This window comes from Takifugu rubripes, chromosome 1, assembly GCF_901000725.2.
Source record: "Takifugu rubripes chromosome 1, fTakRub1.2, whole genome shotgun sequence".
Taxonomy (NCBI): domain Eukaryota; kingdom Metazoa; phylum Chordata; class Actinopteri; order Tetraodontiformes; family Tetraodontidae; genus Takifugu; species Takifugu rubripes.
Genome location: NC_042285.1, coordinates 24,670,364 through 24,698,072, shown reverse-complemented (window position 1 = coordinate 24,698,072; position 27,709 = coordinate 24,670,364). Strand labels below are relative to the sequence as shown.

Below are 27,709 nucleotides of genomic sequence, written 5' to 3'. Positions count from 1 at the left end.
ACGCATCATTTATGAGATGCTACCTGACAGGATAAAACAAAGGAAAATGTATCGCACCCATCAAGTAGAGTTCTGGCAAAAAAAGTGATTTTAATATAAATCCAAAGGTTTAAGACATTTATTTTAACTGTTTAAAATAAATTTGATACAAGTTGATGTGTGTACTGGAACTTGTTTTGGTACATAAAAATCATATTTCAGAACATTTCACTTTGATTTCCATTGGCTTTTCACCTCACTTTTGGTCAATCTAAATGAGTTTTCTCCAGATATTTCGTCAATTTGAATTGGCTTGCCTTTTAAAATGGAGCTGGGCTTTGTCACATTTAAAATTGTCCACTTTTATGTGAAGCTCTCAGGGTTGAACTATTTTTGTTTTTGCTTCTCAGTGACAGTTTAATTCAGTTTCAGTTTCACATCTGAACTCCGCCTGAAACACAGGCCTAAGGAGGCGACGCACCCTTCATCCCGCTCTGATACTGCTCGATTGTAGTATTCATGATGTGCTTGTGCTTCTCAAAGATGGGCGGCAGACTCTCAAACAGCTGGTTGGTCTGAGCATTTAGCTGCAAATGGGATGGTGACAGGCTGACAGAGTCCATCAGGAAGCGCAGTTGTTTGTTCGAGTCCAACAATCGTTGATGGAACACGGGCATCTCTGTGGTCTCCACCTCATTGATGAATTCCTACATGGGGAAAAGGGAGCGATGTTATGCTGGGCATTGGAGCCACGAACGTTTACCAACTCAATCTTTACCTTAAGCTCCATCAGCTCCTGCATGTCAGATGGTATGATCATCTTCCGTGAGATGTTCTCAAATTCATCACAGAGCCTGAGGAGAAACAATTCTTAGCTATACAACCCTGTTTCTGATGTAGCTGGCATTGTGATGAAGGTTGATACGAACTTCTTGTTGATGTCTTGATGATCCTGCAGTATCCGAGCCGTCAGTTTCTGCTGCAGGTCCTTTGTCCGTTCAACTAGAGCGTTGACCAGCTTGTGGGACTGCACCTCAAACATACCGTACTGAACCACCTACAGCTCAGAATAATGTTGAATAAACATCACATCTGAAATCACTAAGAATTTATAGTCCATCGTGGGAAAAGAATAATAGTTACTGAAAATAAAACAGAAATAAACCTCCAGCAGTTGTCGTCATTTGCATGATTAAGACCCACTTTATAGCAATATGCAGTAATTACACTTAATTACCTCAGCTGATGTGTACTGGATCTGCTCTGCCAGATTCTGATAGTGGACAATGTTGGCCAGTATTTCCTGAAAGGTATACGGCCGACTGAGGAAATTCTTCACGTCCTCCTCGGCTTCTCCAGACACCAGCGTAGCGTATTTATCATAATCTGTGATGCACTCCCTGGGCTTGATGGACTCTGTCGAGACCACCTCGCGCACCTCCTCCATTTGTGCCTGAACAACCTCCGACTGGATTTGGGGCTTCAGGTTTCTTTCAAAGTCAAGATCTGTCTACAAAGGGGGTGGGGGGGACAAATATTTAAATATTTCCATAGAAATTCTTCCTTTACATTTAAAATAAGAACTTAAAAAGTGATGCAAACAGCACGAGTGCAGTAAAAAGAGATCTCACTGATCCACAACCAGTGAGTTTGAATCCGATGGTTTGATGTGGATCAGTTATACCTGAACTTTTACACAACGCTGCCTGAGCTGCAGGATTGCGCAACAGTGTAGGGCAACGTCCAACGTTTTTAATGAAAGGGTAAAACCAAGATTCATCAGTGAATATACTTTACTGAGTGGGTATTTGTTCTAATAACCTTGAACTATGACTTTGTCATTCCTACATTTGCCTTCTCACCCAGTCAGGCAGCAGAAAGGTGTCCACACGAGGCACCGTGCTGGCAGAAGAAAGAATCAGCTCAAATACATTCAGGAAGGCCTCCTCGTACAATCTGAATTCAGGATCAATCCGGATCTCGTTGTCTTTCAGAACCAAATGCAGCACAAAACCAGGGTGCCTGTAGGCTCCCCCTGACGACTACACAACACAGAGAGACTGAAATGTTAGTTCCCCACTGTTGAGTCATCCCGCTAAAAGGTGTCGGGGTCTCCTACCAGGGAAATGAGGCTCGTGTAGTCCCTCAGAGAGAACAGGGCAAACTCCTGCAGCTGAGAGGTCATCAGCACAGCCAAAGAGTTGAAGAAAGACTGAAGATTTGTCGGTTTAGACGAGAGCGGCACAAGCAATTTTCTGCTCGCTTCGTAATAGATATCTTGCACATCGAGGAGCCAACTGGGGAGCAAATCAAAGAGACCATAATGTTTCTATATGAGAAAAAAGGCAGAGTGACTGTAAAAATCACGTCATTCCTTTGTTAATTTAATATACATGTAACACTTCTGTGTATATGGACTCACTTGTTGAGGATTCTCTTGACGCGATCAACACGAAAGGAGACCATCGTCTGAAACACGGAGAGTTCTATGGGGTCTTTTCTGTTGTGGAAGTCCTCCACGTCGATCACACGGAGATCTCTGCGAGCAGATGAGCAGAGCCATAAGGCACAAACATACCTTACAGGGATGTGTACCATACAGAGCGAACTCTCCAGCTGTAAACATAGAAGCTTTAAACTTATAGATGCACGATGGCTGCTTTTTAAGCCAGAATAGTGCCAAATCAACCCAAATGAAGGGTTTAACAAAATAATGTCATACTCACTGGTATTTGTCGTACCACAGGCTGAGGGTTTTTTGTGTGACAGGGTTGAAAGCATGAAGGCTCTCCATCAGCTGGGCCTGGGCCTCGATAAAGGCCCCCCTCCAGGGTTTTGGATACACCTGCAGCCTTAAAAAGGCACATTGAAAGATGGCAGATCGGTCAAGAATCGTCAGGAACACACTGAAACGCCATATTTGATTTGGCGAGTTCACCCTGCTTTAAACCTAGCGAAAGACAGCAGCGACATGGAAAAGATGCACGTTCATTTAACTTACTCCAGTCTATGAGGGGGCAGGTCAATGGCTTTTTTCTCCTCATTTATCTTTGAGCATTTGAATGTATATTCCACTGAAATCACATTTGAAGACAAAAAATGCAAATGAATCCCAGTGACATCATTTCACAAACACCAAAGACTTTTATGTTAATGGCGGACGCACCACTTGCTCTTTTGACAGCCAGAAAGTACTGATCATTTATCTCCCTGAGCAGCTGCTCCAGTGGTGTGGTCAGTTTTTTCAGGTGTGTGGGAACCATCTGCAGTATGTTCTTCAGTGACGAACGCTCCAGTGGAGCCATGCTTATCAAGTCCAACCCTTTCTCAATAAACTCTTTAAATTGCTGATGGGAATCAATAATAGAACATACTTTCAAAACTGAAAAAAAATACTATTATACTGGGTTTTTAGTGATATCCCATGGTTTTTGATCATTAGAAGTCTTCCATATGCATCAAAAACTGTTGGAGAGTGAGTTGATGTATTTATTTCTTACAAAACCAAGAGGATTATTTAACAAAAAAATATGCAGGAACAATTTACTGGTCGAGTGTGTGCTGTCTTTTACCCCATCGTACGGCAGAAAGCCTTCATCCTCCTCGGTGTTTTGGCTGAATAAAAGAAAAGCAAGCAAAGTTTGCAATTGTTAATCACTACACGGGCTCCACACAACCCCAGGATAGAGGGTAAAACGTAGATAATTACCACAGCTTTTTAACTACAGCATCATAGAGGCTCCTCTGCTTTCTCCTGTAGGGGCTGCTGTGGGATTCTGAGCTCCAGGTCTGGTTCTGGGTCATGTTTCCGCCCTGGTTCATGTTCTGACCTTTCAGTTGGCACAAACAGGCTTAAACATCAACTGCATCATCTCTGGATAGTTAAACGTAATGATTGAGCTGCACCATGGATCAACTGAACACACCTTTCTTAGCGGAGCGAGTGCCTTTTTGCATTATTGCAGGTGGAATAAACAACTTTTTTGCCATATCCAGCCATGGTTGATGCACCTTGCCCTGTACAGCCTGACATAAATCATCCATTAACCTGGTATTAACTTTCAGGATATAAAGTGTTTAAAGCCACTTGTAAAAGATACCAAAAACAGGACAATTTCATAGAGTACCGGTACTTACAGTACACAACTGTGTTTGGGACTGTTTAAAGCACTCAGGAACTTTATCACACTTCTTTTCTTTATCTGCACCATATTTTTTTGGCATCTGAAAACACAAAACCAGCAATTATAACATGGCATCCCTGCATTTTCGCACAGGGACAAAAAGTATTACTCATAACCATACATCCTACTTTTCACACGAAGAAATATCATGATTGATAAACATGTTTTGTGTGCCTTGTATTACATGTGTCATCGATATCGCACCTTGTGATATTTGTTATTTCTTTCCGTTGTTGCACACTGTGGTTGAAACTAATTGATGGCAGTAATATAGATCTCAGTATTAATACAATGTAACAAAGATGTAACACAGTATGTTGCTTTGATTTATAGCGGCTTTGATCTTTTATTTTACTTAAGTAAAGTCAAACTCTGTGATGGGCCAAGGGTCGAGGCCAGTTCTTGTCCAGGTCGCGAGATGACAACAGGAAATGTGTATCAGCGTGAAGCCTTAATCGTATTGGTGGATGTGGCTAGTTCGATTTGGTGCCTTGCAAAATTGAAGGTAATCTTTCCTGAAATAGTCAGCTTTCAGTTTACGCCGGAAATAGTTACATTAAATTTACAGTCGAAAATCTCCAGATGGGGAACAACTCATTTAGCAAAGTGTATTTGACATACTATGTGTTAAAGCATGTTTTTGTACATGCAAAATGGAACTCAGAATAGGACAAAACATATTTTCAATGTGTGCAGAATTATTATAATTAAAACAGATACCTGTTGCACTTTGGGTCGCAATAATACATCCATATTCTTCTTTTCCTCCCTTTTAGAGGAAGTCATGTTTTTTTTTCCAAATTAAGTTTTTATATATCACCATCTGGAACAAGTAAATGCCAGTATTTGGCGTAAATTTAGAAGCTGCTTTTATTCTGTAATGGAAACCGCAAGGATGACTTTTCCTCTGTTGGTGTGCCGTTGCTAAGGCTGTTGCTAAGGAAGTGACCAAACTAGCGACAAAACTATGTTAATGTCTCTCCGACACAAGTCACAAATTAGAATTTTGCTTCCAGTTTCTTGGGCCAGTGAGGTCAAACGCCGATACTTTTTTAACAAACGTGTCAAACTCAAGGCGCGTAATCCGGGCCTTGTACTACAATTCCCATAATGCACCGTTACAAACGCAATATTTGCAACGTCATTCCAGTACTTGAAATATTTCACTTTTAAAAAAAAAGAATGTTACATATGTTAATATTATTTGTATTATAAATACGAAGTGTTTCATATTTGCTAAATTGAAAACAAACCTGATTAAATCTGAAATTTACTTAGATTTATTTAGATCTACTGTATGTTAAACACTGTATTTGGCATAAGACTGAAACATACCGCTTGATTTTACGTGCAAAATGGAACTCAGAACATGACATTTATTATAATTTCTTTAATCCAAAATCTTTGGTGTGACAATAGTCAAGGATATTTTAAAATATTGCCGACAGTATTAATTTGGAATTACAGTTAGCCACTCACAAAGAAAAAGATTTCTAAAGTTCTCGAATTTAAAATTGGTGTTATTCAAATAATTCTGAAATTATACCTCTAAACTGTTCTTTATTGCACTCATTACGCTGTGATGCTCCTCATCCATATTTGTGGTAACAGAATCCGTAGTTTCTCATTTAGTTTGCAGCTTTTAATTGTCTCCCACAGAGCTTTATCTTTCATAAATAAATTTGGGCCTCTGCATGTTATATTTATACAGATAAATATTCAATTGTGCCAGTAAACACTCAGTACTCTCTTCTTTACCTTCCTTAATATGTTACATTAAAACTATTTACATAAAAAGAAGCACAAACCCAAAAGCTAAGATATCCACAAAACCCCAACACAATGAATCCAGGGTTTGGAACATTCAGATGGACAGAGCTGATCTTCGAGGTGCAACACAAGAGTCACTGCACACTAGCCAAAGGTCTTCAGTCCGGGCAAGGTCAGCTCAAACCTTAAAAGAAAAGAGAACTAACATGTACATTTTTAACTTTGCAGACATGCATTTCTCAGCACGATGACCCAGGCTCCTCACAGAATAAACCACGTGAGACCAAGACAGAAGGGGTTAGCTTAGCTTTAGCGAAGAAGAGCAAATATCAGTGTTGAAGGCCTTTTGATTCATCTCTGATTCCCTGAGATTCCCCCTAAGTGACACTGATGACTGATGGTGTGAACGTTTGGCTGTTGACCAAAACTAGATCCTCTTAATTGGACTCATAGAACTTTACAGGGTTGCAGTGGTTGGATAAAGTGCGTGCAGCATGAGTTTGAGTCCGTACCATTGCGTGACGCCTTTGGAAACATCCATCTCTGAGAAATCAATCAGTACCTGTGGACAAGAGCAGAGCGCGAAACAATATTTCCTCATGCTGTGCTGCTGATGCTGAGCCTTATGGAGCCAACGCTGCTCCTACCATGCCGATGTCCTTCCTCTCTCGGCTGTAAAACATCTTGTTGTTTTTCACGGACACGTCCAACTTCCTGGTTTGGACTTCCTGGAGTGAAACATCAAATTCAAACCTGCAAAAGGAAGACGCTGTTAAACACTCTGGACATCAGCGACAGATATTCCCAGTAAAAATGTGCGATGCAGATTAAGCACATCGATCTTACTTCTCGTTGAAGACGGGGTTGACCGTCCTCTTCTTCACATGTGTCTTTTTGCGATGTCTCCAGGACTGATCTGGGAGCAAATAAAGGCGGGCGTACGAGTCCGTGCCGTTCTCGGTGCAGGGGAACAGGTTCCTGAGGAAACAGAGGGACCATAAAGACCTGCGCACATCCTTTTAGGAGCCAAACAGAAAAGAGATTCGCCAGAAACCTGCAGGCATCAACCACGATGATGAGTTTGTTCCTCAGGGTGGCGTAGCGTATCGTCAGGTGGATCTCGCCAAAGGAGCCCTGATGTCTCCTGATGGCCCTAAAACCAGGATTCCACATTTTATTCAGATTTATTTTCCTTCCTGATGCAGGAAACCTGCAGATCGACAGACTCACTCCGGGTACGGGGCGCCTTCTGAGACATCGAAGCGGGACGAGGCGATGGAGTTCTCCGACAACAGGCTGTGGGAGTCGAACCTGCGCATGGTTGATGCTGAAGAGGCTGTGGGGTAGGTGTCGAGGGCCATCATGGAGCCCCGGTGGGACGCCGCGTACTGTCCATTCAAGCTGTTCTGTGACGGTGTACCTGAGAAGTGAGCGGCCGTGACGGCGTTGGAGGTGGGTAGTGTGGGTGTGGATGTGGCAACAGGGGGAGGGGGTTTAAGGAGCTGGCCCCCTTGGTTGGTCTGTGGGGCCACGTTGGGTTGAGGAGGCTTAGGGTTGACAATCGCCTTGGGCGGAGGTTTTTCCACTGAAAGCACCTGTTTTGTGTTTGAGGAAGATGGAATTAAATAGATTTAAGTCTTTTCTTTTTCTTTTGGATTTAAAAGTTTCATAGTTGCACATTGTTCATGCACTCCCTCACCCTGAGAGTGGCTTTCAGCTTGATCTGGCTGTTGGCGCCGGATCGCTCCAGCAGGAACCGCTGGTCCAGAGCCATGTTGGAGATGTTGAGGAGGCGATTCAGCGGCAAGCTCAGCGTCCCAAGCAGTGTTTTCTTCTCGTGCTCTTTGATCTGGACCACAAAAACAATAAATCCGACTGTTTTAGAGCCCCATAAAACCTGTGGAGACTTTGACGCCAGAAGTCAAATTCAACGCAGTTAAAATGTGAAGGATTTATTGTTTAACATCATATTAAAGGTTACTGTTGTCAATAAATATACAGTATTTATTCATTTTTCACTCTTTATACAGCTGTGGTGATATATGACTTCAGCTGCTCAAGAGCCTGAGGTCATTTTAAGATAGATTGGGTTTTAAAATGAGAGGTGAATAAAAGGTCAGAATTGTAAATGTAGCACAATCTGTTTTCTATTGTGTGAATGGAATCAGCAGAGACATTCAGGAAACACGGGGTCACCTATTAGCTTTTAAAATCCTGCATCTCTCCTGTAAGTTTTCACTTCTCAGTCTGTCTTTACGGCCTGTAAACTGCACGCCACAGAAGAGCTCTGACTTTTCAGAAACCAGGGCTGCGGTAAGCTTTGCAAATAAACGAGGTTGCAGCCACAATAAAATATCAAAAGGAGCCGCATCGCCAAGCAGACGTCACTTTGTGTTATGCACAATATTAAACAGCGAACCTGAACGCAGAGCTGCTGCTTTTTGACACTGTGCACAAAAAAGGTGAAGCCCTCCTCCCACGCAGGGTCTTTAGATGAATACACCACCTATAAAAGGGAAGACATTTCACTGCAGAGTCTGATAAACACCATATCAGCACGCAGGAAGGTGAGTCATTGGTTATCAGACGCTACCTTGCTTTTCTGAACATCATCATCAACAGAAAGTTCCACATAGCTGTTGGGGGCGGCAGTCCTCTTTGTGAACTGGAAATAAGATGCATCACCGATGGAGGGTTATTTGGTTTACACTATTTAAAATCTCCCAACAGTCTCTGGTTTTCTCCATCTTCACACAACAGCACCATTAAGGACGGATTTCGATACCTTTTGTGAGATATCACATTGTGTACAGGTAAATCTGTCGGCCATTTCTGTCAATATGCTGCATTTTCAGGACCTCAAAGCGTTTATTTTAATATCAATGATCAACAGAAAAAGAACTCTGAGACTTCCAAACATATGCTGGTTGATCAGGGTATCATTTCCATCCTATAATTAAGTCACACAGTGAAACTGAAACATGTATTTTTTTCTAACAGCACGTGAGAATGTTAAAGTTAAAGTCACAGAACAAAGTTTTCTTTGTTTTCCTACCTGGAAATATATAAAATTTGTATTTAATTTTATTTTCCAGCCATTTCAGAAAATCAATGCTGTAGTTTTGCAGAATCACCAGCAGATAGAGCTCTTACACAATAAATGCTGTTTAGGAATCATATTTGAATTAAAACCTATAAAAGATCTTTCATATTATCGGTTGTAGTCATTAAATGTATATTTTTAACAGCCACTACCTTTTTGGGTCATGGAAATTATTCAGTAATATTTCTAACAAGACATATTCATGCATTTTTTCTTTCATACAATGAAAAATTTAAAACAATCCAGTCAAGAGAGATTTTGTACAGGAGGAATATCAGCTGTTAGGGACACACCCACAGAGAACACCAGGCAAGCACTGGACAAGCAGGAAATACCAGTTACTCTTATAACAACACACCTGGAAAACGAACAGGAAAAGAAATATGACCCAAGTAAGGCCTCTGAAAGGAGCTAAACAAAGCACAGCCAGTTGTTGTCACGTTACATATGATTGAGCCTAAAATAGGGAGGAAATTTACATGTATTTTAGTTTGTCTCTTTATTTGCCTGCAGGTTTGCAGGTTTTAACTCAACCCCAGCATATAGGGCCTTACATGGGGTCCCTCAGGGTCTCCGAGATTAGATCAACTCCTCGGAGGCACCTGCTGTGGATCAAATCACAAGCTTCGTTTCTGTGTGTGTGGGTTGATTTTACCTGGCCTTCTTTTTGTTTCTTCTGCTTGTGGATTTCATCCGGGTCTTTCTGGAAGCACACACAAGACCCCAGATCAGCACATCATCTGCCCGCCTCAGTGGGCCCGCTACGACGTCACCTACCGGCACGTTTGAAGCGCTGTCCAGATAAACCGCCAGCATTGCACAGGCGAGACCGTCTGAAGACTGAAAAACAAGAGGCGACCACATTCTATCACGCAGAAATAATTCCAGGCTTTCAATATTTATGACCTTGGAATGCAGATAAGCATAAAGAGTTGGCGAGTTTGGCACCAAAGGAACCAAATTTGTTTGTTTACGACGCGGACATTTGAGAGAGTAAAAGGTTCACCTCTGTCAGCAGGCTGGGATCAGCATTGAGGGAAAGCCACTGGAGCTTTAGGCGGACTTCTCCATAGGGGACCCCCTCCAGCTCAAACCACTGCAGCAGGTCACATCAAGAGCGTTTCATCAACATCAACAAGAGCCGTTCGCTGTGTTTCCACACTGAAATCAAAGCTCACCTTGTCCATTTCCTTCTCCTGCTTCACATCTCCAAAGTCGAGATTAAATCTAAAATGAAAGAGTTGTTTCCTGAAAACTGAGAAACTTTTTTATTTTTAAACTCACGTCGGTTGTCTAGAGAAAGACACTTAATGTCTAGATGTTCATGAGCGTCTCAGTAAAATCAGCCAGTGAATACAATCATCAAACTGCAGTTTTTGGATGATATTTGATGGTTTCTAACCGTCCCATGAAGTCATCTTTATCCGTATCCTCGTCATATAGCTCCAACTCCAACTCTTGGCCAGGAGCTTCATGGATAACAAACTACACACAGAAACAGAAAATATATTGGCTTAATGTGTTTGTGTTTAATTTTTACTAGAAACAGAAACTTGTAGACCTGCATTAAACCAGTCAAAGACGGCAGCTCTCTACCTCGTACACTTCATTCCACTTGGGGTGCAGATTCTCTTTGATGGTCTTGCTTTTGACATTGCGGTTGCCGACTCTGATGGTAGCGTAAGGGTCCGACTTGCCCTTCACTAAACCCATCATGTACGTGTCTTTGGCCACCAGGTCCCTGCCCTCCAGCAAGTGGACCCTGACCACACCCTGCACAGCAGACCAAATCAGCAATTGCCACATTTGGAATCGAGATTTAATTTAAAGAAATCCCTCGAAATTCCAAGAAATATTACGTTCATTTGCAAGATGATCTGTCCGTTAGAAGGACCCAGAATAAACCAGGGTGGAACTTTCAATCCCACTTGGTTCCTGTGTCTTACGTACGCGAGGTAGTGGGAATCTCATCTGGTCCACTTTGACCTGGTCTATGAGGGGCACACACATGCGGTTGGGCAGCACCATGAGAGAGGCGATGATGTCCATGATGGCCTCCTCAGACAAGGAACTGGAGGCAAGACGGAGGGACTTTACCAGGGGTCCAAACGAGGAGAGTTCAGGCGCCTGCCAGGCGGAACTCACCTGAAGGCGGGGGTGTCCAAGAGGTTGGTCGCACCGGTCCAGTTGATTTCTAATTTCTGGGGAAACACAAAAGTTACAGGAACGACTTCCAACGACGGGACGATGACAAGATGGGTCGCTGCTTACTGGGCGGCGAATGAAAAAGAAGGTGACTCCTCCCACCAGGGGCGCGACGCCGATGAGAGGCTCCAAGATGACGCGCAGCATCCCCGTCAGCTGCAACGATCGGCACAAACACCTGAATCAAACCTGCCGAGCACCTACGAGGAGGAACGGTTTCGTACAACAGGCGCCCACTTTTAAGCCTTTGACTCCAGCTGTGATCGGCTCCTTCACCACGGCGTCGATGTCCACGTCGCCCAGGTAACTGCAGGGGTCAGGACAGCGCAGGGGTCATGCACGGGAACCAGATCTGAGGGGAGAAATGTGTCTTTACCCACCTTATATCCAGGTCCAGAACCACCTCCCGCTGGTCCACTTCGTGCGTGTACGCCTTCATCCCTTTGATCTTCAGCGGCTGAGAGCAGAAACACGGGTGGAAAGAACCATCTTTAGAGCCATCGGACGCGGAAAAGATGGCGTTCATTTCAGCTCCTTGCAGATTCAAATGAACTCACGATGTTTCCAAAGTGGATCTTTGTAAAAGCGAAGGTTTTAAGCGCAGGGCTGGAGAGCCTGACGGCCGGCTGGATGTTCTCCTTCAGGAACTTCTCCATGTACATCCCAAAGAAGGGCCAGGCCTGCTCCAACACCTGGACATTGCAATCAGAGCGGAGCAGTCCCACGGTCTCATCAGCATTTATTACAGGTAACACCTCACAGCCCCGAGCACATCGGGGGTGTCCAAACTAGTCTGTAAATCCTAAAAAGCGGCTCAGATCATCAGTCTCTTGGCTGATCTTCAGGTAGAAAGGGAGCAATCAAACAGGTGAAACCCGCTCCCAGCACAAGGTAAGTGGATCCAAAAACATCCCTTTGTTTCAATATTTACAGTATTAATACAGTTATTCTCACTCTGGTGCCAATACTTATTTTTTTAAAGATGCAAAGGACATTAGCAATTTTGAATACTGACCTCCAACATAATGTCACCAAACATAGAAAAACGGGTAAATCAGGTCATTACTGTACCTTGTTAACCCAGTCAACCTTCTCCACCTCAGGGAAGTGAACCTGCAGGGGGTCACAAGCATTAAAGGTGAATTTCTGCTCAACACAACCAACACAGCAGCATGTGCAAACCCAGAAACCAGCTGAATTAACCAAAGACACTGGGTTGGTGCCCAGAACGACGGGCTAAGTCTTTATCTTTAGATTTCCCTACAAAATAAAATGGAATTACAAATGTCAGCGAGGTATTCTAAAGTTCGGTAAATCGGCCCTCAACCTGTCACGTGGTGCTATAATAATTGTAGCCATGGTAACACGGTGTCGGAGAGCTTGAGCCTTCACGGCAACAGAAATATCTGCATTTGTAATAATCATGCAAGAAACTGATCCAACATCTTTCCATCAGAAGCCGAATCGCAGTGCTGCCGGCGTTCCCTGGAGCAAGGCAGCAAAACTTCAGCTTCAGGCCCAGCTCACACACACACACACACACACACACACACACACACACACACCCCACCCCAAACAATGGTTCCGTACACACCCACGAAGCCATCTGAAGGGCGCTTCGCAGCTCCTTGTGGACCACCTGCGATTCATTGTCGACGAACTCGATGGCGGTTCCGATTCTGCTGTCTTTCCACTGGCGATTCTTCTTCCACCAGGTGACCATGACCATGCAGAGCAGAACCCAGCTGACACTGAAGCCCAGGTACCCGGACAGGTACACGGGGTACAGCAGGAACGCGGCTCTCCCGAAGTACATGAGCAGCTCCATCAACAATCTGTTGACGGCGGAGGGGCTCAGCTTCTCCGCGCTGCCGCCGTGGGTCGGCAGCCCGGCCGGGAGCAGCGCGTCCTCGCTCGGGTCCGTCTGACCTGCGGCTGCCATTAGGCGGAACCCTGGTTGGAACCTGATCCCCGAAGTTCCACAAGGCTGTTTCCCGTCTTCTACAGCTTCTTCCTTGTCAACACAGGTGGGGGGTTTTCGGTTCCACAACCATCAGACAGAGGTGAAGTTCTAAAACTTCCGCATTGAACTTCCAAAAGACGGGCGCACCTGAGCTGGAGGGTGGGGAATGCGGCGAACATCCACCCCAGCGAGGAATGTGAGTGTGCGGCGAAGCACCGGCTTATGGTTACCGTCCGCCCGCGTAGTTCAGCAAAATAAAAATAGTAAGAAGATTTCTGTGATTTAGTTTGCTGACGATTTTTATTTTCATTATTTTTATTTTTTGAGGAGGGGATCTGTGAGGTTGTGGTGCGCCAACCAAAAGGAAAACTCTTTCCACAGATGCTCTCAGACTGTTTCCGTAGAAAATATGTTTATTATTAGACTTTGTGTATGTTTACTTTTAACCCCCCCCCCCCCCCGACACACACACACACACACACAAACACACGCCATCACCACCGGTAATTGAGTTGTAATTCCACCATATTACCCGCAGGTGGGGGCAGAGGACATATGTGCTTTTGATAAAACTTCTAAGTTTCTTCCTGACCGTTTGGATACCTTAAGAATCTTTTTTGTTTATATTGTTTCTTTAAAGCAGTAATAAACATTGTCCTGCAAGGTACAAATACAACTCTACATGTGATTTGCGTGTTTGTGTTATTTTTTTTAAAGAAAAGATGCAGACTTGAGTAAGTTTCAGTTTTATTTCAAGTTCCTCATGCTTTTATAATCCAAAAAATCACACAATTAATGGCAGCAGGAATTTCCAAAATGCTACCCAGCAAATAGGCACCAAACATTAGTTTTTGCATCTCTTCGCAAATGTTTTGGGTAATCAGCATATGTAGTTTACAAGATGATACTGTTTGATTTTATATGGTGGAAAACAATCATACCATTCAGAGCTTCACTAAGCCAGGAAGTAAAGCTATACACCTGTGATATACATCAATAGAAATAATATTAATTAATAATTACCTAAAAACATTTGGAAGACCATGAAAATCCAGAAGTTGTGTGTTTTATGATTGTATAAGGCAATAGATTATTTGAATTTAATTAAGTATTCAGGATAGGCTTGGTTGTCAGAGAAGATCACAAAAATGTGAGGATTGGCCTGGTTGTCCACAGCACTGTCAAACAACTCAACAGAGTTGGAGGTCTTTTGCAGCGGGGCCACCATGCCTTGCTGTCCAAGGGTGTGATCGCCCGTCAGCACCCGACAAAGGTACATGTGCTTGTCACCATTCTGATTGGGCGTGGAGTAGAGGTCATCCGCCGAGTACTGAGCACTGACAGCAAAGTACGTCCCGTTACCATAAAGAGCAGCTAAAGAGGCAGCAGACAGTGCAGGAGTTAGTTTTTGAGATGCTTGCTGTGTATTTATTTCAAAATTTCAGATCTAGCAAAAGCCTTTTGGATGACCTCACCGTTCTTCCCAGCGTAACTCCTGTTAAAGCCGTTTGCATTGATGGTGGCTATAGTCTCCTCACTGGTGCCGTGAAAGAGAATCCGCTCATTGTTCTGATGCCCATTCTTCTGCTCCATGTTCCGTTTCTTAATCTGCAGAGTCTTCCACACTAACGGGTTCTGGATGCGCTCAATCTTAAGGACAGAAACGTTAGTTATTACAGTTGAGTCGTCGAAAAACACTTGACCTCTCAAACACTCGGTAGCCTACCGAAATAATGGTCTGCCCGCATGTGGCCTGGAACTTTCTCTCGACTTGTTTGTACTCTTCACTCCCTGCTGCAAGGGTGACACTGTGGCACGATGTGTTGTCCGGCATGACGTCCCAGTGATTGGGTATGTCTTCATCTGTTGACACAAATCATCAATCGACCTGATCTGGAATCGCTTCATGGCACACAAAAAGGTGTAAGATACCTTTGTCAGTGCGCCTTATCTGTAGGCTGTTGCCCTGCTTATCAGTAGCTGGTCCACTTGGCATTTGAACCGTGTAGAGTTGCCCTTGGATGGTAATGTCAACACTTGATACATTGTTTACAAGTGCTTCCTCCAGCTCATAGTTGGCAGTGGAGTCAAAATTCTGGAACCCATTTCCCTGCTGGTACTGCCAGGCTGCCATGCTCTCTGCCAGCTTCATCTTCACCTTCAGGTCCTCCCGTTCCCTCGCTTTTCCCAGCATCTCCAGGATTTCATTGGTGGCTTTTAGTACGTCGTAGCCAAGCCCTTCGATGGTGAGTGACGGCGTGCCCTTCTGGCTTTCATCCATTATCTTCACATTCAAGGTCGTCTGGATGTCAGTCAGGCGCTGGTGGTCCGCTTGAGAGAGGCTGCGGATGTCCTTGTTTGCAATGGTGTTGGTAGAACGCTCTTTGGATATCAGGTCGTTGATCTTCTTCTTAGCGGAGTCCACGGCAGCCTGTGATTTGCCACAGATGTGAAAGCAAACAGGTTCCACCTCCACGCTTTTGATGAAACCACCTTCTTTTTGTGGCTTGTCTGCACTGCTAGTGAAGAACGCTACAGAAGAAAGATAAGGATGAGTCCTGTGACCTTGAAGAAATCCCAACCTCGACATTATTGCCTGTGTCGTTCTTACCTTTGATTTTAGACAACCAGGATGCTGATTTTGTAGCACTGGCTTCTCTTTGCTGCATGCTAGTGTAGAAGTCATTCAGCATTGGTGGCTTGAAAACGACTATCCGGACTGTGTTCAGAGTAGTAGAACTGTTCTGGCGCAGTTCATCGATCACGGCATCAAACATGGCATCTGCCACCTCGGTTGCTTTAATATTGCCCTGCCCTAAAATACACACAGATGACCGAGGTGATGATACCCAGAGTCAGCCTGCACCCACCGGGGTGAAGCCCAAAACATCCTGCTGATGAGTCTCACCTGTACCGATGGCAGGAAATGAAACAGAAGTGTACGAGTTTGCCACACACATCTGGAGCGCAGATTTCACAACTTTGGAGATCAGGAAAGCCTTGTTCTGCCCAGTCACGTGCACGATCTTCTTACACTGCAGGTTTCCTGGTTGGGTCATTATTATGCCTGCGTTTGGGCTGGCAGCTGGAGCAGAATGTGGATTGATTCATTAAAAATTCCCAGGAATTGAAATAATTAGCATGTGCTGTGCTGCTGTAACCTTCTCAGACCCTCTTAAATGTGTCAAATTTGTAATGTCGCTGACTGCTAAAACTAAAAAAAATTCAATATTCTCTCATCACCACCTGCACTCAGGACAACTTAAAATGCAGTAAAAAGTTCCAAATACAATATCTAAGTTTATCTTTTTCTCTTTAGATACAGTAAACATGAAAAGGTGCCATAAAGTAAATTAACACTCGTAAATACTGTAAACATTCTTACCAAGCTTTTGGCATTCATCTTCAACTGCCTGACCAGCTGCTTTCAGAATAGCCTTTGACACTCCTACAATGGGATTGAATATCTTGTGTTATTACTGTTGTTATTACACATATTACGTAGCATATCAAACTGGTGTAACGCTAGCTTGATTTAACCTTTCTTGAGAGAAAATGTGTTGTTGGAGGAGTTTACGATGACGTCGGTGGTCTCTTTGGTTATGTCCCCCGTGACTGCCTGGATAGTCACGCTGCCTATTTTGGTTTCATACATGCCCGAACTTGAGACGATTTTAGAGAAGTGACCTAAAATACAAAAATTAAATCCAATAATGTTAAAATTAGGAAACAGCCTAATTCTAAGCATTGATATTAGAAATGAAAAATACTATATACCTCAAATACTGAAATGCCTACCTGAAACTGTGTCCTTGGAGATTTTTTTCTTCAGTTCTGCAGTAAACGCCTGATGATGGATACAAAGTTTAGAGTCGTTTCTTAATATTCTCACAACTAAGAAAGCCGTACAGGTAATGTTCATTGATTTCAATGATTTAAAACCTGCAACATGGAACAAAAGTGCATCCTCTTTACCTGCTGAGTTTCTGTGTCTCCAGAGTAAAGGATGATTGTCACCTCCGCCAGTCTTTTAGTCTGTCTCTTGCTACTAAATTTTAAGATTTCATCATACAGCATTTGGGCTGCCAGGTCTTTCGGGAAGCCGAGTCCTCCGGTCCCGATGGAGGGGAACGATATTGATGTCATCCCGCTGTCCTCTGCCTTCTTTAGGCAATCCCTGAAAATTCCTTTCAAGGCCTGGAAACCGGGGCATTAAATGTTGCTTCATTTACGAATAAAACAATCTCAACAGTTGAAGTCCAAACGTTTTAAAGTTAACCATTTTGAGGCCTCACTTTAGAGTGAGACAAACTACCGTAAAGACAAATCCTAAACGGCACAGCTCTACCTTCTCTGCTTGAGCATTGTACGAGGCAGGCGTGACTGCGTGATAGACGAACATGCTCTTCAGCTGGTATCCCTCAGTCATGATGATCTCTCCTAAGGTTCCACTTGAGTTTTGAGCCTTTAAAAAGTCCTGAAGTCGCGGACCAGCCGCGTGGAGAAGGGCCCTTGAAAGGGCTCCTCGGTTCAGATCCAGATCATTAAACACAGAATTCACGGTCACGTCCGTCTGGAAATGCGTTAAATGAAATGGAGACTTTCAAATTCTGAGAAAAGAAGCAAAGAATATACGACCGTTTCAAATAAAGAACGCTATTATTAATTACCGTGGCATCTTCAATATTCCCGACAACAAGAGTTATGTTCAAGCCCTCTTTGGTCTGCACTTGACCCAAACAGTTTGGGTCAAGTGCACGGTCATCCACGGTCTGAAGCTGGCACAGGGGCTTGGGTACGTTGGTGGGCTTACCCTGCCCACTGGTGCCGTCCACGAGTTCAACCAGGCAACCGGTTGCATTGAAAACCAAGTTCATACTGTCAAGATTCTGAACCAACTTCTTGGCTCCAGGGACTGAAACTACATAAATTTCAAAGATGAGAGAAGAAACCAGCTTTTCCACCAGACTCTTGCTCTTCAGAACATCAGCTCTTGAGCCACTTAGACATATGGCCTCATATTTGTAAGACAAAGCTACTTTGTCTTGTAGTTTCTCCATGTGAGACTTGTCAAAGGCTTTAATGTGTTTCAAAATGATGTCCGGTTTGATCGCCACCGTTTCCTCAACATGAGCGTTCTGTTTTAAAAAGTCTTCAAGCTCCCTGCTAACATTTATGACAACAGCCTTGTGTCCAGAAACTACAACCTGTTGATCCTTGATGCGGATCCGAATTCTGCTGGCTAGCTTATTGTTAGCATTCTCTGCTTGACGGACGTATTCATCCCATTCTGGTGTTTTAAGGACGTTACTGTCTTCAACATCCACATACTGAGACATCAGCAGTTTTCCCAGATGGTCTTCGGCATCTACAAGAGCCCCGTCGGTAACAGCGACTAACTGCAGAGTGTTTCCACTAATCTTAAGTGCTGCATTAATTCCATGAGATCTGAGAAACATATCTGTAAGTTTTTCTTCTTGCTCCTCTTTGAGCAATTCAAGCACAAAGGGACCCATGTCTAATTTCTGGTATTTTAATTCTGACATTCTATTAAATATAAATTTTTTTACTTCCACAATGTCTTCCACCAAACCTGTGACTATTAAATCTGGACTATCGTTCCTATTTGATATTTCCAGTTCTGGGTACACACTGAGCAGCTCTTCCTTCACTCCACCTTGAAAGAGAATGGTGAGAAGTGCTGGGGGCATTTTGACAGTTTCGGTTTTGCTCAACTTCTGCCTCTGCACGCGTTTTCTGATCTTGTTCGTGGCTTCATAAAGACTTTGCTCCACTCCCTCCACAACATCCACAGGCCCCACCACTGATATGACTCCTTTGGCTTTATCAGGCACAACAGCCACATCTTCCTTCAGAAGCATCTGCCTGATCACCTCCGTGCTCTCCTCCCACGCCTCTGATTCTGGAGAAAGATTTAAACACCTGAACTTTGAAACAGATTGCACAAAAGTGGCCTCCACGTTTTCCCCCCACTGGTTGATAATGGCTTTGGCGTTCTTATGCTGTTTCAGCGTCGGCGCTGGGCTCAAGCACACGGTCGCTCGGTCAAGGTTCACAATGCAGAAGTGCTCCTTCAGGGCGCTGCGGATGCTCTCCGCCGCAGCCTGATTGGAATTTATGTATGTCCAGACGGCACAGTCGATGGCTTTATTGATGGCCTTCGGAAGAGTCAGTCGGGGCTTCTCCTGCCCGTAGAGCGCGGTCCCCAACGATTTGTGAAAGGCAAACACTTGGATCTCTTTTTCATCGATGGTGTGCTTCTTCTTCAAGATGTTCTGAGCAGCTACAAGGTGAAAATTACAATCACATTTCAGAATTGAACCTCTAAAAATTGATGATCGCTCCTATGTGTCAGTGTACGGAGGGCTCAGCCAATCTCAAAATCATACCTTTCTGCTCTTTAAAGGTGATGATGGCGGACTGATCAACTTCATCCACCACAACACTCTCCACCTCCCCACCTGCATCCTCAAAGTACAATGCCAGGAACTCTTCGTCGATGTTTTCTGCACCTTCAACAAGAACTTGGTGTGTGACCTCTAGAAGCTGGACCGATAATCCCATTTTTATGAACCTAGCATTTTGAGGGCATCTTGCCACGAAATCGGAGGCTTCTGTGAAGGAAGTGACAAAAGTAGAAGCTCATTACGCAACCGTACATTCAGGAAGAAAAGCAGTTAAAAGTCAGGCATGCAAAAGAATTAATCCTGGCATGTAAAGTACCTTTTCCACTCTGGAAAGTCACTACAGCTGACGTCATGTCAGGGAGGAATTCAAAACTGAAGACTGGATTTTTGGAGTCACCATCTTTCAAAATGTTGCGCACCAGCAACTTCAAAAATTTCTGATTATTCTCTGGAACATTTGCCAAAAGAGCCGAGGTGGGGCAGGCCGCTTCGGCCGCTGTCTCGTCATTTCCACCCCCGGCGTGTGCCTGACCTTTGGGCGCAGGGACGCACTCCTCCCTTTTCGCCTGGTTGTCACCGATATCTGCTGTTAATTAGACACAAACAAGCTTTGAGACAAGAATCACAGGATGACACACGAGTTTATTTTCAGTTCGTTACATTTCACTGTGACTGTGTGAGATGAGGTTGCCTGGAAGTGAAGGAAAATAAAAGAAAATGTGTTAATGATTTTATTGTGGAATCAATTTTGCACTGTACATGTCCCAGATACATAGATAGATCATTTTATAGTGATGTAACCGTACACGTACCTGCACTGTGGCCTCGTTTGTGAGTAGACGCACTGTCATCTTCAGGACACACTTGTCCACAGTGATCTCATGCGACCCTTTCTCCAACACACCTTTCTGATCTGTGAGTGGTTATAAAATGAGATTACTCTCATGTGGGATAAATGTTTAATGCCCCACTCCATCCCTCACAGCAACTTTCGTCCTTGGCCTTCTGTATGTAGGCAACAGAAATGGGTGGATATATCAAATCCACTTCCTTATTGTGTCCAAGGTAGTTTTCTCTGTCAACTGAACTGTGTTTCTTCTCTTGAAGACGTTTCGCCTTCTATCCAGAAGGCTTCTTCAGTTCTGAAATCGCTGGGGAGAGAGCTTGAAAATATATAGCCCCTGTGGACCATTTGCATGCTAATGATCTCGGTGGTCACCTGAGAGTCGTTAGCAGGGTCATTGGTCAGGTCGGTCACCTAGTTTCTGTTGAGGTGTCTCCCCTTTGTCTGCTGGATCACATGGTGGTGAGTCACTGGGTCTCCTGGAATGGTGTGAATGTTTGTTTTGCTGTTGGAAGGAGTGGAGGACTGCATTGTATGTGGGTGATAGGAAGTGCCTCAGGCCACCACCTCTGTTTAAGGAACCGGTATGTCGTGTTTCTGGAGGAGTTCTGATCACTCCCAACTGAACTCTCCAACACCGGGCCAGAGAAATACCCACCACATTCCAAGGCAGAAAGAAGGAACAGGACCACATTAAGACAGCTCTCAAAACATGTGGCTACCCAGACTGGGCCTTCACCAAAACCTCAAGAAAGCGAGACCCCAACAAAGGAGAGGAGGAGAGAAACAAACGCTGCAGCGTTTCCATCCCCTACCTGTCTGGAGTCTCTGAGAAGTTTAGGAGGATCCTCCAGAAACATGACATACCGGTTCATTTCAAACCCAGCAACACTCTCAGACAGAGGTTAGTACACCCAAAGGACAAGACACCAAGACCCAAACAAAGTAATGTTGTTTATGCTATACAGTGCCAGGAGAAATGCAAGGAACTGTACATTGGGGAAACCAAACAACCTCTCCACAGAAGAATGGCACAACACAGACGCGCCACCTCTTCGGGTCAAGATTCAGCAGTCCACTGACTGTCATTAGCATGCAAATGGTCCACAGGGGCTATATATTTTCAAGCTCTCTCCCCAACGATTTCAGAACTGAAGAAGCCTTCTGGATAGAAGGCGAAACGTCTTCAAGAGAAGAAACCCAGTCCAGTTGACAGAGAAAACTACCTTGGATACAATGACCTGGATGATTGAGAATCTACACAGACTTCCTTATTGTGCTTTAGCCTTACTTTCTATTTCTCGGGGAAATCCAGGAGAGGAAAGGCCATTACAGGCTGATGTTTAACTGATGTTAACATTGAAGAATGTGTGTGTGTGTGTGTGTACCTGTGTGTGTCTGTCTGTGTGTGTCGGGGATAGACAAAATTTAGAAAAATGTTAGGTTCAGGTTGGTTTGTGTTGCGTTGTACAAATCAAATCACGATAAACAGAGAGCAAAGAAAGGACATCACTTGTTTGCAGCAGTAGTGCGGGTCTGTTGTAATAAAATAATATAAAATCGAAATCAAATAAAAGTTACAATTATGATCACAAAATCGCAAAAATAAACTATGCCCCGCAACCTAATTTTTATTCATATACATACTATACATCCTAAACATAAAACAGGGTCTACTTTTTCAGCCCAAACTCACCCTGCTCTCTGCGGAAGCGTAACACAGCCGTCCTGTCTCCCTCTTTATAATCCACCTCACACTCGCCACCACTTGACTTTTTGCTCTGAAAGTACCTCAGTAACGTATTTTTAAGCTGACATATGTTGTTTTCTTCGAGCTCCACCAGCAGATCGTGTGAGACTTCCATCGTTGCTGTTGGTCGTCTGATTTCGGAGTCGTGGTTTACTTTCACTTTTGTTTCCGGAACACGGAAGTGCTTTTTATCTGCGCTGTTTTGTAAAGAAAGAAAGGCTTGAGTCTCCTGGCGTTTAGGTTATCCCAGCATTTCTAATCACACATTACGTGATTACTTTTATTAAGTTTTACGAAGGGACGGTAAGTGTCACATCCCAGCACCTTTTTTACCCCCCTGCTGTTTAGTCTTTGTAATTCGTGTGCCGTTTCGTACTGCGTCATTGTCACGCAACCGTCTTCTTTTTTCTTAGCTAAAGTTAATATCTTGTTGTTTTAATTAGCGCCATTCTCGAAAAGCGACTATAATGCCAGCTACTCCTAGTCGCACGACGACGACAGTAACGTGTATCTGCAGCAAGCTGTGCAAGAACCAGCGTGGCTTAAAGATCCATCAGGCCAGAATGAAATGTCTGGAGTGGGAGGTTGAGGTGCAACGCACAGGTCCTGGACCTGGTGAGACGCAGGAGGAGCCCGGACAGGAGGCAACCCACAGATCCCAGTCCCTCCACATACCGGAGCCTCCCAACCGTAACAGAGTAGTTCAACAGCAGCGGATTAAGTGGCCCCCAGCAAATAGACGGAGTGAGTGGCTGCAGTTTGATGAGGATGTGTCCAACATCATCCAAGCCACAGCCAAAGGAGATGTCGACAGCAGACTCCAGGCGATGAGTACTATCATCGTTAGCTATGGCTCAGAAAGATTTGGACGGATCGAGAAGGGCAACACTGAGACCACCTCTTACACCATGAACCGCAGGTCCTTTAAGATACATCAACTGCGCAAGGAGCTGCGAACCCTCAAGAAACAGTTCAAGAGAGCTTCTGATGGGGACAAGCAAGCTTTAAAAGAGCTGTAGAAGTTGAAAACTCTCCGCAGAGCAGAGTGGCACAGGAGGCGTGGGAGAGAGAGAGCCAGGAAGCGAGCAGCCTTCATTGCCAATCCCTTCCGGTTTTCTAAACAGCTGCTCGGGGACAAGCGGAGTGGCCGACTTGAGTGCTCAAGGGAGGAAGTGAATCGCTTCCTCCAAAACACCATGAGTGACCCACTAAGGGGTCAAGACCTAGGACCCAACAGAGCGCTCATCAGCCCTGCCCCACCATCGGCAGAATTCAAGCTGGCAGAGCCTAGTTTGAACGAGGTTGAAGAAGTCATCAAGGCAGCCCGTTCTGCATCTTCCCCGGGCCCCACTGGTGTACCTTACCTCGTCTATAAGCGCTGTCCAGAAATTCTCCGGCACCTGTGGAAGGCCTTGAAAGTGATCTGGCGAAGGGGGAGAGTAGCCGACCAATGGAGGAGTGCTGAGGGACTTTGGATACCCAAGGAGGAGGACTCGAAAAACATCAACCAGTTTCGGACTATCTCACTACTGAGTGTGGAAGGGAAGGTGTTTTTTAGCATCGTCTCCTGAAGACTGACCGAGTTTCTCCTCAAGAACAACTACATCGACGCTTCAGTGCAGAAGGGTGGGATCCCTGGAGTCCCCGGCTGTCTAGAGCACAAAGGTGTAGTCACACAGCTCATCAGAGAGGCCCATGAGAGCAAAGGAGAACTAGCGGTTTTGTGGTTGGACCTGCCTAACGCCTACGGGTCCATCCCACACAAGCTAGTTGAGCTTGCGCTACACCTACACCATGTTCCCAGTAAGATCAAGGACCTGATTCTGGATTAATATAATAACTTCAGTCTCAGGGTCACTTCAGGGTCAGTAACCTCAGACTGGCCTCGCCTTGAGAAAGGAATAATAACAGGCTGTACCATCTCAGAGAAGAAATGGACCACTTCTTGTCAAAGTGACAGGTTGACCTTTCCCTGAACCCGCCCACATCTGTCCCCCCCCCCCCCCCCCCCCCCCCACCTCCCTTTCTCCCTCCCGCCTCCCGCCTCCCGCCATTCTCCCTTGCCCACCTGTTTTTAATAAGGAATGGCGGGAGTTACAAAACAGTTACAAATCAGTTTTGCCATAGTCCTGGCATATCCATCTGTGGGCAACATGAGTAGTTCTACATCCGTGATTGGTGAGACGGCTGTGACCGTTATAAGAGAATTGTGTGGAAAAGTAGTTGAAAAATCCACGGTGTTTGTACAGCGTTCTCAGGCGTCACCTTCTGAGCCTTTGCAGCAAGAATGGTCTTTGGAGCCTTATAGTCAAACAGGGAGTTTTGGGTATGTGTTCCGTTACAAGACGGGGGAGTTGATTCTCTATCAGCGGGAAGAATCTTCCAGTGAGGGGCCTATGTTGTCGGCTACGATGTCTTCCAATGACTGGGGTGTGTTGAAACTGATCAAACCGGGAATGGTGTGTGTGACTGAAGAAGGCTGTGAAGAAAGAAACAACACAGAACAGAAACCTTCCACAGAACAAACATTTTGTGAAACATTTGTGAAAACTAGAGAAGAGAAAACTATTGGAGAAAGTTAGACTGTTAGAACCCTAACACTGTGGTTCAGAAGAAAAGAGAAAAGAGTTGGTGGCCTCAAGTAAGAAATTTAGGGGCCTACGTTGTCTTCCGGTGTCCGAGGTGTGTAACTGAAGAAGCTTAAATCCCCTGGAGACCTGGAGGCCCTCCTGGAGAAAAACAATCTTAACATGAGTTATATCGCCTGAACCTGTTGTTTGGTAGAGTTCCCGTGTAGGGACTTATCCCCATGGGAGCTACATCACCACCAGTTGGTCCACCGGGGCAGTCGTCAATATCAGACTTTTCGGCGCCAATCAACTTTTTTTTTTTTTTCCTTCTCGCCAAGCATTGTAAAGCGAATATATACATGATCATCTCACAGTCATTAGCTCAGTCCTCCAGAACTTCATCGGAAGCTTCACCGTCTGCGAGCGCGTGTAACAAACAAAGATGGCTGCAAAGATGACTACCGGTAAGCCTCAAATTCTTCCCAAACTTTTTCTCTGTAGTTTTCTAAATAGTTTTAGAAAACTATTAATGAATGAACTATTAATGATTAACTACTATTTACGAATAACTGTGTTTTAGAAGTTACAGTAGAGGTTCACCATATGCCAATTTATCCTGGTAAGCAATCCGTGATCTTTTTAACCTGAAAGTTGTTCTATTTTTATTCTAGATTTTTAAGTGTAACTTTCTGTATCTTTAAAGTCAGCGCCGATGAGTTTGAAGGAATAACCCTCACGCAAACAGACATTGGTATTTTACATACAGTTTTTTTTTTTTTTTGTTTTGTTTTTTATGAACAGCTCAGTTGTTCATAGATTGCTGAAATATAACTTTTTATGATACATTTTTCAGATCTGTTAGCCAGGGCTGAAAGATTGGTATCCGAAGACAACCAAGAAACTGAAAAAGCAGTAAAAGCATTGCTGTGTTCTGAAACCCCACCCCCCGTGCAGGGGACAAATTGCTGTGTAACTGAAATTGGTGAAATTGAGATTGAGAGCAGACCCTCGGCACTTCAACATGGGACTGACTCAAGTAAGCAGACGAACAAACTCTCCAGAAGACGTGTGAGACAGCCAGGAGGACCGAAGTCGACTGTACAAGGTAATATATTTATCTGTGATTAGAAGTATATACAAAATATGTGCCGTTTTGATGATTTGTATTTTAACGATTTTCCCCTCTGTCTAAACAGAACCATCAAAACAGAACCTTCAAACGTGCGCCTCTCTGAGCACTGTGACTCCCACGGCAGCTCCACTCTCCCGTGAACCTTCTGCCCCTGCGAGGAGACGTAGAATACGGCAAGCGTGTACCACTCTGACCCCTGTACTTACAGCGGCACCAGATCCTTTCGAACCTGCGAGGCCGATAAGGAGACGTAGGAACCAGAGACACAAGTCTAACATTGTTAGGAGATTGTTTGATGGTATATTTTATACTATATCTTCTTGACTAATAATAATAATAATATATAAAAAAAATAATAACTCATCTCTCATCTAATTACAGATTCAGGGTTGAGATTAAACGAGAGCGTTCCTGAACCGTCCTTCAACAGGGTCGAGGGGGATACGGGGGGCAACGATCATCCCCAACAACGGCACAAGCACCACGAGAGCGTTCGTCAACCGTCCTTCAACAGGGTGGACGGGGATACAGCCGGATACAATCATCCCCAACAACAGCACGAGCACCACGAGAGCGTTCCTGATCCGCTCTTTGACAGGGTGGAGGAGGATACAGGCTGCTACATTCATTCCCAACACCCCCAAGACAAGGTAGTGCTGGAGATTTTCAATAATGTCATACGGTATATTGTTTCCTCCAATTGTAACCAAAGGTGTACTAAAACAGTGTTGAAAAAGCTGTAATTTTTTTTTTTTTCCTTTTTCTGTCTTTTGTTTAAGATATGGATGAGGATTTCAATGTTGAATATTTTAATCAAGTACCGATTGTTTTACAAATAGCTGTTGATCAATTAAGTGATGAGGATTTCAATGTTGAATATTTTAATCAAGTACCGAATGCTTTACAAATAGCTGTTGATCAATTAAGTGAAATTCCAATCTCCATTCCAATAAATTTACATTTTACAGAGCAAAATGAAAACGTCCTAGAACTTGACACCTTACAACTCATAAATGATGCCCTCGAAAACCTTAATGCAGTTAATGCAGTAGAGTTTGAAAATCATTCTCCTTCATCAGCTCTCCACACGCAAAGTGATCATGTCTTACACACGGTAACAATCAGATCAGAGACGGATTCAGCCGAGACACAATCGGCTCTTCCTAACCCCCCTCCTGAACAGGATGAGAGGCCAGGAGAAGGGGGGTCAGAGAGCAGACCCTCAGCCCATCTTTCTCCTCAGCAAGGGGGAGGAGGGCTAGGAGAAAATCCATCCGATCTCTCTCCTGAGCGGGGTGAGAGGTTTTTTAATGATTTTATCACATGGAGAACAAGACGCTCCTTTAACATTCCCACTCGGGGAAATGTGCCTGACATTGCAACATTCTATCGAGATGTAACAGGGGTTATCAGCGAATTGGTGGATGTTGCCAGACGACATAGTAGTCGCAATGATTTAATACAGTTGGAGGTGGTGGGTGAAAACGTACACAATCATGTTACAGTTGCTGTGGATGAACAAGGTGAAAATATTCTACCGGCTTTTAATGGAATGCTAGATCGGATTGTGCAGTCAAACGGTATCATTTCATCGGATGAGAATATAGAATTCATCCTTCACGTGGTGCAGAACCCAGGAGGAGGTGCCAAACGTAAGATGGAGAAAACTCTAGACTGTGAAATCATTGACAAAAAAAGACGTCACTTATTTATCGTAGACAACAGAGACAACCAGCTTTGCTTCGCCATCAGTCTAGCTCACGTTATCTACCCGAAACTTA

At 44.3% G+C, this 27,709-nt stretch overlaps 3 protein-coding genes and 1 long non-coding RNA gene across 10 annotated transcripts in view; 1 reads left to right on the top strand and 3 right to left on the bottom strand.

The window, feature by feature from the left end:
• Positions 1 to 65: 65 nt before the first annotated feature.
• On the bottom strand, positions 66 to 5,462 carry LOC101070497 (dynein heavy chain 7, axonemal-like). Of its 2 annotated transcripts, none has more exons than XM_029844851.1 (15): positions 4,884 to 5,462; positions 4,117 to 4,203; positions 3,906 to 4,005; positions 3,689 to 3,809; positions 3,552 to 3,594; positions 3,146 to 3,326; positions 2,981 to 3,053; positions 2,706 to 2,831; positions 2,402 to 2,518; positions 2,099 to 2,276; positions 1,842 to 2,021; positions 1,217 to 1,489; positions 909 to 1,036; positions 758 to 833; positions 66 to 686 (listed from the first exon to the last, which is right to left on the bottom strand). In XM_029844851.1, the coding sequence occupies exons 1-15, from the start codon at positions 4,947 to 4,949 to the stop codon at positions 444 to 446; spliced, it is 1,992 nt and encodes a 663-aa protein (XP_029700711.1). In that variant the 5' UTR covers positions 4,950 to 5,462; the 3' UTR covers positions 66 to 443. The 2 variants fall into 2 exon arrangements, with proteins under 2 accessions (XP_029700711.1, XP_029700713.1); XM_029844853.1 differs by having other exon boundaries at positions 3,689 to 3,804; positions 4,884 to 5,392.
• On the top strand, positions 4,551 to 7,789 carry LOC115251690 (uncharacterized). Of its 3 annotated transcripts, none has more exons than XR_003890218.1 (5): positions 4,551 to 4,668; positions 6,162 to 6,748; positions 6,843 to 7,046; positions 7,139 to 7,385; positions 7,651 to 7,789. It is a non-coding gene; the product is annotated as an uncharacterized lncRNA (long non-coding RNA). The 3 variants fall into 3 exon arrangements; XR_003890219.1 differs by having other exon boundaries at positions 7,598 to 7,738; XR_003890220.1 differs by lacking the exon at positions 7,651 to 7,789 and having other exon boundaries at positions 6,162 to 6,740; positions 7,139 to 7,276.
• Positions 5,558 to 13,379, bottom strand: esyt3 (extended synaptotagmin-like protein 3). Its single transcript, XM_029844827.1, has 23 exons — positions 12,836 to 13,379; positions 12,313 to 12,354; positions 11,799 to 11,933; positions 11,622 to 11,698; positions 11,479 to 11,548; positions 11,308 to 11,397; positions 11,182 to 11,237; positions 10,987 to 11,107; positions 10,633 to 10,809; positions 10,439 to 10,521; positions 10,215 to 10,263; positions 10,043 to 10,132; positions 9,814 to 9,876; positions 9,692 to 9,739; positions 8,527 to 8,598; positions 8,353 to 8,439; positions 7,633 to 7,782; positions 7,164 to 7,528; positions 6,988 to 7,086; positions 6,780 to 6,911; positions 6,581 to 6,686; positions 6,446 to 6,495; positions 5,558 to 6,117 (listed from the first exon to the last, which is right to left on the bottom strand). The coding sequence occupies exons 1-23, from the start codon at positions 13,181 to 13,183 to the stop codon at positions 6,078 to 6,080; spliced, it is 2,550 nt and encodes an 849-aa protein (XP_029700687.1). The 5' UTR covers positions 13,184 to 13,379; the 3' UTR covers positions 5,558 to 6,077.
• A 555-nt stretch (positions 13,380 to 13,934) lies between these two features.
• LOC101071190 (protein mono-ADP-ribosyltransferase PARP14-like) overlaps positions 13,935 to 27,709 on the bottom strand; it is a 32,593-nt gene continuing 18,818 nt past the window's right edge. For 3 of the 4 annotated variants that reach the window (XM_029844793.1, XM_029844801.1, XM_029844809.1), the window contains 17 exons: positions 22,173 to 22,423; positions 20,445 to 20,545; positions 20,293 to 20,323; positions 19,949 to 20,218; positions 19,615 to 19,839; positions 17,875 to 19,508; positions 17,553 to 17,777; positions 17,180 to 17,401; positions 17,003 to 17,051; positions 16,745 to 16,891; positions 16,590 to 16,652; positions 16,113 to 16,289; positions 15,816 to 16,019; positions 15,137 to 15,736; positions 14,931 to 15,067; positions 14,680 to 14,854; positions 13,935 to 14,578 (listed from right to left, as the gene is read on the bottom strand). In XM_029844793.1, coding sequence (XP_029700653.1) covers positions 14,295 to 14,578; positions 14,680 to 14,854; positions 14,931 to 15,067; positions 15,137 to 15,736; positions 15,816 to 16,019; positions 16,113 to 16,289; positions 16,590 to 16,652; positions 16,745 to 16,891; positions 17,003 to 17,051; positions 17,180 to 17,401; positions 17,553 to 17,777; positions 17,875 to 19,508; positions 19,615 to 19,839; positions 19,949 to 20,218; positions 20,293 to 20,323; positions 20,445 to 20,545; positions 22,173 to 22,423 — 4,795 coding nt within the window. In that variant the 3' untranslated portion in view covers positions 13,935 to 14,294. The remainder of the gene's footprint in view (positions 14,579 to 14,679; positions 14,855 to 14,930; positions 15,068 to 15,136; positions 15,737 to 15,815; positions 16,020 to 16,112; positions 16,290 to 16,589; positions 16,653 to 16,744; positions 16,892 to 17,002; positions 17,052 to 17,179; positions 17,402 to 17,552; positions 17,778 to 17,874; positions 19,509 to 19,614; positions 19,840 to 19,948; positions 20,219 to 20,292; positions 20,324 to 20,444; positions 20,546 to 22,172; positions 22,424 to 27,709) is intronic. The other variant, XM_029844798.1, reaches the window with a different exon arrangement.

Bases quoted from the DNA above. Each gene is read 5' to 3' on its own strand.
- LOC101070497 (XM_029844851.1), bottom strand. From the start codon at position 4,949: ATGACTTCCTCTAAAAGGGAGGAAAAGAAGAATATGGATGTATTATTG. The intron at 2,277-2,401 runs GTGAGTCCATAT...TTTGCTCCCCAG, and splicing joins GTCAAGAGAATCCTCAACAA to TTGGCTCCTCGATGTGCAAG. The intron at 2,022-2,098 runs GTAGGAGACCCC...TGTGTTGTGTAG, and splicing joins ACACGAGCCTCATTTCCCTG to TCGTCAGGGGGAGCCTACAG.
- esyt3 (XM_029844827.1), bottom strand. From the start codon at position 13,183: ATGGCAGCCGCAGGTCAGACGGACCCGAGCGAGGACGCGCTGCTCCCG. The intron at 11,238-11,307 runs GTAAGCAGCGAC...GTGTTTCCCCAG, and splicing joins TCTTTTTCATTCGCCGCCCA to AAATTAGAAATCAACTGGAC. The intron at 7,783-8,352 runs GTTCGCTGTTTA...TTTGTGGTCCAG, and splicing joins AGCAGCAGCTCTGCGTTCAG to ATCAAAGAGCACGAGAAGAA.